The sequence below is a fragment of the Pseudochaenichthys georgianus genome, chromosome 20 (assembly GCF_902827115.2).
Source record: "Pseudochaenichthys georgianus chromosome 20, fPseGeo1.2, whole genome shotgun sequence".
Lineage (NCBI taxonomy): Eukaryota > Metazoa > Chordata > Actinopteri > Perciformes > Channichthyidae > Pseudochaenichthys > Pseudochaenichthys georgianus.
This window is the reverse complement of record NC_047522.1, coordinates 7,868,281-7,880,834: the sequence shown is the minus strand read 5'-3', so window position 1 is coordinate 7,880,834 and position 12,554 is coordinate 7,868,281. Positions and strand designations below refer to the sequence as shown.

The 12,554-nt window shown below is 44.4% G+C and overlaps 1 protein-coding gene across 2 annotated transcripts in view; it reads right to left on the bottom strand.

Moving 5' to 3' along the window:
• Window positions 1-3,116: 3,116 nt before the first annotated feature.
• nrp1a (neuropilin 1a) overlaps window positions 3,117-12,554 on the bottom strand; it is a 57,129-nt gene continuing 47,691 nt past the window's right edge. The window contains exons 11-18 of one of the 2 annotated variants that reach the window (XM_034108604.2): window positions 11,202-11,346; window positions 8,380-8,490; window positions 7,647-7,697; window positions 5,155-5,298; window positions 4,775-5,052; window positions 4,573-4,669; window positions 4,408-4,461; window positions 3,117-4,286 (exon numbers count right to left, since the gene is read on the bottom strand). In XM_034108604.2, coding sequence (XP_033964495.1) covers window positions 4,000-4,286; window positions 4,408-4,461; window positions 4,573-4,669; window positions 4,775-5,052; window positions 5,155-5,298; window positions 7,647-7,697; window positions 8,380-8,490; window positions 11,202-11,346 — 1,167 coding nt within the window. In that variant the 3' untranslated portion in view covers window positions 3,117-3,999. The remainder of the gene's footprint in view (window positions 4,287-4,407; window positions 4,462-4,572; window positions 4,670-4,774; window positions 5,053-5,154; window positions 5,299-7,646; window positions 7,698-8,379; window positions 8,491-11,201; window positions 11,347-12,554) is intronic. The other variant, XM_034108605.2, reaches the window with a different exon arrangement.

Genomic DNA, 12,554 nt, shown 5'->3' with positions numbered 1-12,554 from the left:
TTTGTATACTGCAGGGTAGCTTGTGAATTTACTCCAGTCTGATTTAAGAGTTTTTTATATTTCACATCATTGATCCACATCTGTAAAGTAACTAAATGTAGCCCTTCTAAATAAATGTAGTCAAGTAAAAGTGCATGATTTACCTCTGAATTGTATAGTCAAGTAGAAGTACAAAGTAGCAAAGTACATGAATGCAGTTCAGGGCAACTTATTAGAAAGGGGTAGTGCTAATTTAGAAAATATTGCATGAGTTTCCAGTCATACGCCACTGACAGTTACTGAATAGTATTTCTTTAAAACTTTGTCTGTATTCTTTGTAAGAATAAATGTTGATAATTCTTGGTTTCTTCATTGGTTGACTGGTTTATTAATTAATGCATGATGCTTGCTTCAGGCAGCATTAAAAGAGATTAAAAAAAGGATTTAGTGGGGGGGCTAAGTAACAAATCTCTTGCAGTTAATTGTGCACGAAGAATATGCCGCACAATGATGTTACAAGTCTAATTTGCTTGTTTACGTTAATGGAGACTAAGCATTGCTGTGCTTTTTATCTAATATGTACCAATGTGTAAGACATTAAGCATCACAAATAATTGCCAATATTCCAAGTCTGCTAAAGTAAGACACTGCAACACTTATGGATACCTCCTCATAGGAAACGTAAATCAGTGGAGACTGGTTTAATTTCTGCTAATGATAGACCTCTAGAAAAGCAGCTGAGCGAGTCAGAGGCTCACATCAGGTTCACATTAGTGGTCAGTACCCGCCCTACGCTCCATCAGTTTACCGCTGTTTACTAATAGGTGGGTAATAATTACATGCTTCACTTGAGTTGTTTCCATCTGCTCTGAGATCTAGGAAAATATAGTCCCTATTTATTACTTGCTGTCAGAATCAGTTGCATTTTATCTTAGATCTCCTGCAACAACTGTTATTGAAAAATAACCTATAGTAAGTAAATGTTCAAATTCCTAGGTATGAAGATTCTTTTTCGTTTTAGTCTTAGAAGTACTAGGTTGTAAGAAAAACCTGGGCACCATGCTTTTGTTTATATCAGTGTCTTGCTGTAATTCAAGCTACTTTCATGCAGAAAACAGATGTTCCTTCAGAGAGCTGCTGGTTTAACCCTTAATAGCTCTGATGTGGATCTGAGACGATCTAAAGTTGGAGTTTCACAAAACAAATATCGGTTTTTTTTAATTTTTAAGGCTTTGCTGTTTATTCATTTTTTCCTACAACAGCAAATTACAGAAGCAGTATTGAAAATAAAAGTCTTATTTTCTTGTTCTTGTAAAAAACCAAACAAAAATCTGCACAAAATTTGAATGACAGTACAAAACGAAGCGCTAATATGCCATGTAAATGGAGGGAGGGACATTAATGTTGGGAAATCTTTTATGCCTTTTTCAATAATGAAAACATCATAATATCTTTTACATTTCAGAATTATATCACATGATCTGAAACTATATATATAGATTTATAAAAAAGAGGAAAGAAATGAACACGTGTTTTTTGTGTTTTTGACTTTCTTCTGGTTTTTTTTTGCAAAGAAATGCTATAAACACATAAACCTCTTAAATATATTTATCAGTGCAACATTGTTTGTTTTGAGTCCACGCTACAGTATCCGTTTTCTCTAGTTTAGCAGACGTCGCTGGAGCTACAGTCCTCCGTGTAGCTGCGAGCGCAGACAAAAGGTGTCGAGAGGAGTGGGAGGTCAAATCTGAAATGAACAAGCTGAGAATGTGTTCACTGCAAAGCACACGGATGTGAAAGACGTCACCCTTCTCAGGATTTTTGATTGTTTTATTGTGGTGTGGAAAAACCACAGAGTTCCGGCCCCTTGCGCCATTGTGTCCTGAAATTGTCAATCTCACAGGGAGTTCCCCTTGTAGCGTCTAGTGGTGGGATTGTCCCCTCCATCCATCCATCAGCAAACAAGAGAGATTCAAAAGAGTTCACATTGAGGTGACAGCTGCACTTCTTTTAAGCTTAAAAGAGATTCAAAAAAGAGCATCACACATTGCTTTTCTCTACAAGCGTTCCCCCTCTTGATTTCTTCTCGGGGGGCTTTGACCGAGCAAGTTTGTGAGTGATGACCATTATTGACCTGTACATGAAAACCCCCGGTGAGAAAGAAGGGGGCGACCATCCTTTGGTATAGCCACACACGGGGAGCCAGGTGACCTGATTCAGGTGACGCCACTCGATCCCCCCGCTGTATCAGTGTCCCGTCCTAATGACATCAGCTCTGACATCACAACGTTATGGCTGCTACACGTGAAACACGTACAAATTCTTTGCGGACCGAGAAAGGCCTTAAACTACAATACAGCATGTGAACAATACAAACTGGGTTTATCTTCAGACAAATGTGTCTGGCTAAAGGAATGATAGCACCATTCTTCAGTTAGTGTGTTTACCCCTCTTTTAATTGGCTCCTATCGGGGGAATCAATAACAAAGTGCATTCAAGCTGCATTGTCCAGAGAGCACTTCATCAGTGAACAATCCACAGTGACGTTTGGAGGTGAGAAGCTAGTTCTGAGCTAAAGCAAAGTAATGACGATTGTTTTTTGGTATGCTGGCAGATATTTATATTTCACCAGCTCCTTTGCCGTTGTCGTGAATGTGTTATAAGTTATTAAAATGTTCTGGGGATCAATCAAATTCGAAGCAGAGATCTGATGAAGATATGAGAGATTCGGTTTTTGTTGTTGTTACCTTTTGATTAATTCATCCTGTGGTGGTTTTAGTGAAGTGGGTGTTTTTGTGACAGATGTCTTGAATGCACATTGAAATCGCTGTAATATCACACAAATATTACTCATCTGAGCAAAGTAATCTAAAATAAAAAACCATAACACTGCATCTTCCACAAAAAACAGTCAGAAGATTGTATTTACACACACACACACGCACACACACACACACACACACACACACACACACACACACACACACACACACACACACACACACACACACACACACACACACACACACACACACACACACACACACACACACACACACACACACACACACACACACACACACACACACACACACACACCCACACACACACACACACACACACACACACACCACACACACACACACACACACACACGCACACAAACCCATGAAAAAAGGGATACTGCAGCTTTTTTCCTTTTTCCTTTCTTTAAAAAGGGCAATAAAATATATTAAAACGTATTTACAGTGTGTGGTTTTTTGGACAGAAAAAAACAAAACAAAGCGCTGTGACTGATATCCTGTTTGCCAGGTATTAAAGATAATGTACCCCTGTTTCCTGTCATCATAACTTTTGCCAAGTACAGTAAAAAATACCCCGCCCACATCAACAGAGGAGGCCAACCGAAATGTACTAAAGGCACTGTCAGAACCATACATTGCCATGAATGGGACCCTCACTTTAGAGTGACAGAGGTCAAAGGGGAGAGAGTACGTGTTTCAGGGTCAAGGGTTATGGGCCCACCCTGTATGCTCATCATTGGGCACATCTACAGTTTTGCCGGATATGGTTCATTTTGATACATCTCTTTCCGAACTTGAAAATAAACAGCCTTCATGAACTGATAATAAAAAAAAGACATTTCTTTCCCAGAAAACGATAAATACTTTAAACATTATTAATAAATTGGTCTCAACACCAGCATCCGATTGTAAAAATGAATGAAAATCAAAATAGAAAATTAAAATATCATCTAATCATCTGTACATATTTTTTTCTGTATGTTTATTTGTACACAGTGTCCCCTACTGGTAGGTTCTTTTTACTGCAGCTCCTGAGAAAAGCGTGGATCAGTCCAAACCTCCCATTGGTTCCTGAACCTGTCCCTCATCCAGAGTGTTGAGGGTGTTGGCAGTCCTTTGAGCCTGCCTTCTCGTGGAGATACGAGAGGATAAGCCTACAGCCAGTCTTGTGCACGCTCTGCACGTGATATAGTCACATTATGCATTCAGTCCCTCCTCACGCCTCCGAGTATGAGCTCTGTACATTGAGTTTGTCTTTCTTTAGCTTAACGCCGTCCACTAGCTCAAAGTTATAGTTCTCCAGGGCTGATAAGTTTCTGTCCGACATGCCTCCATGCGAGCAGGCGCAGTACAGCACCACGCCGCAGATGGCCCCCAGAAAGACCCCCAGAGCGGACATGGCGATGATGGTAATGAGGATGGGGTCGAGCGTCTTCAGCATGTTGCCTGCTCCGCTGATCTGGTTGGTCTCCACAAAGTCTGGGTACTCAGTGATGTCTTCAACTGGAGGGGAGAGAGAGACGCAGAAAAGGAGAGTGAGATGTGATATAAACTTTGAAATGTGGGCAAATAGTTCTCAAAAAGGGAAACAGCTAATAAACCCTCCATGTGTGAAATAACTTACGGATTTCATTGAGGCGGTCCTCTGGCAGCATCGGCTCGGTGGGTACGTCAGGATCTGTTCAAACAGAAATTCTAATGAAATCCAATGTCAAAGAAAACTGTGTAGTGAACTTGCAGATCAAGCGCTGGATGCAGGCATTGAAGCTATGAAAACTGAAAGCCTTACCTTTGCAGTCCACCATGCTGAGTCCATCGAGAACTTTAATGTCATCAACAGCAATGTCCCCCCAGCTCTTTCTCTCCACCAGACTTTCCAGCACCACCTTGAAAAAAAGAACTTTTTCAGCAACTTCTTTTGGATACCACAATGGAACCACCATGGGTACAGTGGTTTAATACTTCAATCATTTCATGGACTAATCGTTTACCTGATAGGGTTTGTTGGTTCGTGGCACGAGGACACGACCTTCTCTCCAGCGGTTCCCTTGGTGACCACTGACCGTCCACAGCAGGATGTCAGCCGGTCCGTCAACGGTCTGTTTGCGCTGTTTAATATGTAGTGTGCCAATGTGTGGCCCAAACATGTGATACCAAAAGGACACGCACAGGTCTGAGTCCGGGGAGCTGACCACGGGGCTGACCAGCCGAGCCACTTCCGTCTCCTGGGGGCTCGTCGCCAAGGTGTAGATGAAGTTCCCCGATCCTCCTGTTGGAAAAAATTGCTTGTATCAGTGACAGATAAAACGTGGATGAAAAGAAACAAGAGGAGGTTCATAAAAAGGAGAGATAAATTAAGTGGAACCCTTACCTGTGTGGTCCATGTTAGGTCCGGTATTTAAGGTGGGGGTGCCGCTGGACTGGATCTGCCACCTGGAGCCAGTGTCCTCTGATGTCCAGCTGCAAAAGGACGGGTCGTTGGCCCAGCCGAAGTCACAGGCAAACCACAGAAAAGCTGCAAATGTGAAAAAAAAGGTGAAGATCGTGTGACAGGAGATCGTATTTCATCATCTTCCTTATTACAAAAGGAGAAATTGCCAGGAGCTTTGGGCTTTCAACCAACAATGACCTGGGGGCTACACTTTGGAGCCTCATTCATTCGTTCTGATCAATACAAAGCACTAGAGGGCAGCAAAGAACTGTGGGACGTTCGCTCAGAGTCCCATTGCTGGGGGAGATAAAAACAGCTAACTCAGGAGGGAGAGCCAGACAGGGACAGTTATGGCTCAAAAAGAGGAGCTGACAGCCCAGACCTCATGTAGATCTTATGTCTTGGCTACAGTAATGACTTCTTTAATGAAAGTAACAGGGCATATACAGAGGTATAGAGGGATACTTAGAAGAGGCAGAGCACACAAGACAGGGAAAGAGGAAGATGGGGTGTCTGGACAAGGTGTCCAGTTGAGAAAGCATTCATAGCGACCCGCAGAGAGCTCAAGATTTTAATGAGAGCGGAGACTTGAGGTTTGAAGACAGCTATGGTAACAGAGCCGGGGCCCCATTCCAACAATGAAATCCCCCATGGATGGACACACACCGCGCTGAAGGAGCCTCAGTTGAGGCAAAAAAATGTGTGGGAGGGCAGGCTTTAGTGTTTTTTTTTCTTCAAATTCGATAAAGAAAGACTTCCAAGGAACGCGAGGGAGCGAGATGTTTGGGATGTTTGCCAGGACCTCAGACTCCAGCATGAGATGCTTTTAGAGATACAGTTATTCCCTTTAATAATGGGAATGTTTTAACTAGCTTCTACAGGCAACGGCTCTATTTGCCCATTAAACTCAAAGGATGGAATTCCCATGTGGAACCACATTCGAGACGCCAAGCCCCTTTCTTTTCGTCGAGACAACCCATCCCCAATTAAATGTCTTTTTCCATTCTTGGGAGGCTTTTACTAAGGCTACCATCAAGCTGTGGATAAGATGAGCAGCCATATGACTCACTTGGCCATTTGATGAATAGAAAAAGAGCCTTTTTTTGCCAAATGCCATCAGAAAGTAGATCCTTGGAGATTAGAGTGCATGGCACGCACACACCCAAACAAACACACACAGATAGGCAGAACTGATTAACAGGCGTGGGATTCAAATAAAAAGTCAGGCGGATGAGTCTGTATCCACAGAAATTTAGTTCTGTTTGTACACACACAAATGTGGATACACACACCTGCACCTTAGCTCTCATCTATCATAGCTGGTGGCCTAGCAGACTGCAGACAGACCACAGAGCCAGCTGAGGGGGGGTGGGTGGAGCCTATGGCCCATTAGCCAAGGTCAGTCTGGGGCACAGCCTCTCAGCTGGCTGCTGCCTCATCAACCTGCTATAGGAAACAGCACTGTGTGTGCGTGTGTGTGTGTGTGTGTGTGTGTGTGTGTGTGTGTGTGTGTCTGCATGTGACCCCAAAGCACACCCAATTTCCTGTGGTCATTTGCATTGTGCTCTTCTGTTTTTGTGTTACGGTGTGTGTGTGTGTGTGTTGAGTGTGTGGCAGAGTCGGCCCAGTGATTAGTGATTATGCTGAGGATGCAGCAACAGAGCACTAGTGCTAATCATCAGCTAGCCCTGCATCACACAACCTCGCTCACCCTGTCAGCAGGAGCCTCTCAGGGCCATATCATCAGCTTTAATAACAGACACACATCAGAGAGGCCGCCTCAAGCTGGCAATCATTAGCTAAGGTACGCTTTTTGATAAATCCATGGAAATTAATTCAGAAAAACCTTGAGCAGATAAATATTTATTCCACGATTCAACATTCTCATCATGTAACGTTTGATGGCATCAGGTTCAGCATTTAGAAAGAAGTGGAATCATTGAAGGGAAACAGAATAATTGGTCACACTATCTATGAAGCACATGTCTATAATGCTAGATAAACATACTCAAAATGCGTTATGATCTGCCAATTATATTGTAATGACTTTTAAGGTCAAGTATCCAAAAACGTAATATATTTCCGGATCATAGGTTATTATAATTCCAATCACTTTCAAAACATTATTATCTTCTTACATTGCATGGTAATGTGATTCCTAGTTACACTATGTGGTCATTGTTTAAAAAAACTATTATTTTATTAAAAAATTATAAAAAATCCTCAATGAATGACCAGTAATGTCCCCTAATTAACATTAGAACTCCTTATAAAATTGTATTTGATGTGTTATTATTATTCTAATAAAGAATTACTTCCGCTAATAACTAAATTAACCAATGCTATAAGTAGATTACTATAAATTGTTAGTATGTTTATCATGCTTTTGAGACATAGGCGGAGTATATATGTAATAAATATGTTTTGCTCACCTGGGATGGTATCCACTTCAGCAGTAGTGGTCTCTGGAATTATGGTACCCGCTGTAACACAAAACATTAGCATGGTTAGCCCAGCCTGGCAAGAGTTACGTTATTTGCAAATAACTACATTCATGCATCAAATGTCTCCTTGCTAGTTAAAAATAGCTATCTAACACCTGTCTTTCTCTTCAGTCTGCTAAATCCGCTGCCTCATATATCTAACATCTACAACGTCATGTAACACGTGACCGAGACGGTACCATGCTCATCATTGGAGACTGCTGGTTAATGGGGAGTGCAGGCAGCAGGCTCAGAGAGTTACTGGGTTAGTGGGACATGAGGCCAAGAGGAGTGAGCTGAAAAGAGGGAGCCGGTGGACAAGGCAGGTGAGAGATGAAGGGATAGAGAGAGGCAGAGCCGGCTATTTAGAAGCAGCTGTGAGTGGCGCATTTGGCGATCTTTGGTGCAAGTGCGACAATCCTCCAATGTGAGTTTTCTGAGGTAAGAGGGGATAAACTGAGGGATGATACAGGTGCAGATAATTAGAGGTGTGTAAACAGCGTCATGTACGTGGGTACTGCGCGCAGTAGGTGGCAGATTAGCTGCGGTATCAAATCTGGCTATAACAGAGAGAACGGAAGCCGAGGAGAGTGAAGCAGATAGAGTGTGAGCAGTGGCAGAAGGAAGTGCAAGAGGGGGGCGGGGGAGTTTAGTTGCAGTCTCATGTGGGCGATGTTAGCACCTGTCACGTCGTAGTCATCACCTGTGCCGCTGTGGCAGCTCGCCTGGTCGTCGTCACAGTCGTCCGACGGAGTGGTGCTGGGAACTACCGTGGTAGGAGGGAGTGTGGGAGCTGTATAGGCGGAGCGGAAGAGAGACAGAAGACCGCATAGGTTAGATTTCAAGGTAATATTGGATGAATTCCTTAGTTTAGTTCATATTAAAACATTTTAATAAGCAAACCATCAGTTCCCTTAACAATGTAAAACATTACACTGAGATTAAGAGGGGAAATGCTGCACGGGTTGAATATCTCAAAGGAATGTGACATCGCAAAGAAAAACAAACTGGAACTGTGCTGGAATAAAAGTACTAAGGAGTGCTAGCATGAGAAACAAAAAAAACTCTGAAATATGTTATTTGGAAGCTCAGCATGTTCTACCCACAGTAACATATTGGGCTTCAATCTAGGCATGAGCTATTCAAATCCCTCTTTTTATCATGGTACGGAGGTGTGGGTGTATAAATAAAGCTAAAGCCTGGTCCTTAGAGCAGCGGAGACTTTAGAAATGCAGAGACCTGGCTTGGGATTGGCTATATAGGGAGGGCCCTCTGCTGTCTTAGTGGCCTATCATTATGGCCCGCTACACTTGGATGTGGGCATGGCCCTAGATCCACTCCACGCTCCGCTGCTGCACAGCCGTCCCGCGGTGTGTGTTTACACTGACTGAGTAATAAACGAGAGAGGTGGGGAAAAAAAGCGAGGCAAAGACAGATAGGGGAAAACTGCCTGTATGTGTACAATATCTGTGTGTGTGTGTGAGCCGATGCCCTCGCTCTCTCCCTCTGCGAGATGAAATATGAGGCAGATCAGCCTCTGTCAGATTCAGGGTGGGGAAGGTCAGGGATGGGGTCAATGCTGCGTCAGGGGAGCCTCTCACAGAAATGAGGATTTAGCCCTCCTGCTATGGCCTGCTACACACACACACACACACACACACACACACACACACACACACACACACACACACACACACACACACACACACACACACACACACACACACACACACACACACACACACACACACACACACACACACACACACACACACACACACACACACACACACACACACACACACACACACACACACACACACACACACACACACACACACACACACACACACACACACACACACACACACACACACACACAGACACACAGAAGCACCTGTGTAAGTGCCTGGTTGTGTATCCCTGCCTGTAACCACATATTTGGCAGGGTGACATATTTGGCGGTTGCTCCGTGTGTATACAAGTATGTGTGTGTTTGGCATTAACACTGAAAACATGCATTATTATCTGACTAAAGCCCCCGGTGGGAGTCCATGAGGCTTACAACGGAATGGGCCTCCCTGAAATCCAATATGTAAATCCACTTAGAGCTAGCGCGCTGCACACTTATATGCTGAGCTGGGCTACATCAGCTTTGAGAGAGACAGATAAAGAGCTGGAGAAAAATAGGGGTAATTTTAAAGATAGTAAAGAGTGTGCGGTCCTTTGAAAGAAGCAAGACATGCAGGTGTTGGGAAGAGTGCGATGCGGGCCTTGTTGCAATAATCCTACCAGGCCAGGTGGGCTTTCATTTGATAACCTCTAGAAGTGGCTAGCTATGGCGGTAACCTTGATGTAACAAGAAGACAAGACAACTGTCCCTTGTAGGGATAAAGAGCAGGGGCTGGACAGCTGTTGGCTCAACACTGGGACTTGCCACATCTTTAAATAACCCAGACATGAGGCGAAAGCTACTTGTCATTAGCTCTGATGATAGATGGCTAACCTGCGTGTGCGTCAATGTCAGATACTAACACATGTCTGAACAAACGCTCTGAGTCAAGGTAAGGCTGTCATTGCGGGTAGAAAATGAGAATTATGTCTGGAAATGTCAGCACCAGGAGATAACATTCCATTGCCATGGTGAAAGGTGTTTGAAATGTCATCACCATTAAAAAAAGAAGTGTAATCCTGGCTAGTAATATTACCAACATTAGTTCAAACAACATGACTGCTGGTGGAGAAATAAGCACCAATGGTAGGAAAAAAACATCTCTTCTTTGCATCTTTTGCACCAAATCTTTAAGGATATTATAGACAGTCCACATGGACCAATCCGTGGAGCTCCTCACACACATACAGGCACTCTCAGCGGCAAAACTGTGACGCGCTGGGGGGGGGGTGCTAGTGGAGCCTCGCAGCGGCGAAACTGTGGCGCACTTACACTATAGGTCCGCCGCGCTTGGGGGTGCGGGTGCTAGTGGAGCCTCGCAGATGGGGGTGCTGCAGCCCCCTCAGCACCCCCCCCCCCTTCCTGCGTCGATTCCTGATGTCTCGCAGACCCCACGCAGCAAGCAGGAAATGAACCCAGCTCACACTGTCCGCTCCTCGCCTCAGCGAGCCGCGCAACGTCCCGCCAACACGCCACCCAGACCCCACACAGCATTCTCACCTGTTTGTCATTACTGGTGTCATTTTCTGGTTGCTAACGCCATTGTAACACATAATCACTGATGCTCCGCTGTAACGGTGGTAGACTCATCAGAACATAGTGGGCGAGCTGACCAATCAGAACACAGTGGGCTCACAGGGAAGGGGGGGAGCTCCAACAAGCCGTGTAGGGCAGAGAGTGAATACACATACTATACAGAGATGCTGTATGAGAAACCAATGTGAGTTTGGAAAATTGCACAATATAAATGTATTCTAGTAGACCTCAACAATGGAATTATGATCAGTAGAAATGGCCACGACATGGGACCTTTAATACAAGTTATAGTTTACCTTCAATCTCGCAGCCCAGGAGCTCGAGCCGTAGGCCCATGCCAGCAGGAGTGGCCCTCTCTGGGTAGATTCTAATGAAACGAGTCGTCAGGGCCTCCACCGTCCTCAGCTCAGGAGTGTCGTAGTTGCTATTCCCTTCAAATATCTGGCATCGAAAAGAAGAGAAAGGTGGAAGGGATGGAGACAAAGAGAAAAAGAGTGAGTAAAAGAAAATGCTGGGCCTTTGACAGATACAGCTCTTCAAATGCAGATACCCGAGGCAGACTTATCCCTGCCTCCTGAATACCAGAGGCAGGGCGGCATGTGCCTGGTATGTGGCAAGGAAGAACAGTAGGTGACCAGCTCTGTCTTATCTTGCTGACATCTAAAGCATGGCTTAGGCAAGTGAAGCAGGGGGGGGGTAGTGGCACAGCATGGCACACAAGTCTGTCAAAGGAACCCCTGGCTCTTTCAACTCTGCCTCAGACATTCCTCAAGAATAAATGAGGGGAAAAGAGGTGGGATGCAAAAGTAGAGGAGATAAGGGACTGATGGAAGTGGATTAATGTGTGATCACCTGAAAAGAGCCTGGTGCACCTTAGACGCTGGAACCTCTCAGGCGAGGGGAGAGAAGAGGCTAACTAGGACAGGGGGGGATATGGATCCTCCTTAGTCCCTTCATAAATCAACCATCAGCCCATCTGGATCAGATTTATGCCCTGTCAGGGACGCTTGTAATTGGGGACGGGCTGTTGCAGGTCTCCTTGGAGGTGTATGTGGTTGTATATGTGCTCGTCGTGACGGATTATCTATGTGTTAGCGTGTGTATGCATAGAGGAAAGTGTTGGCGTGTGTCTTCCGTGCGTGCTGTGACGCTGACAGATAAATCTTGGGTCACTTCTCTACGTGGCGGCGTTCTTTCCTCCTTCTCGTCTTCTTTTTTCCTCCACTGTTTCTCCCCCCCCCCCCGGCTCCCTTCACCCCTCCTTCGTCTCTGGAGAGGTTTCACTATCCATTGAAAGGGTTGAACGGTGTGTGTCGGGCGGAATACAAAGCAGGGAAAGAGAGAACTGGGAAAAGGCTCCGAGAGACTTGAGATGCTTATCCTAATGTGATTCAAAGCACTGCTGAAATTGACTAGCAACGACTTCTGTATAACTAACAACTGCCAGGCGCAACGCTCTGAAGAAAAGAGACTGAATGCGTCATAATCGGAATCGATGAGCAGATGTGGCTGAGATTTATTTTTTCAGAGATATGTATTTAAATCATATCACAATGTTGTGTTTCTGTTACAAATCAAACTATAACTTGTATCAAACAAAGTACGCATTGCGTGTTCTTTGGTTAGGGCTATGCTTCTGATTTGAAAAT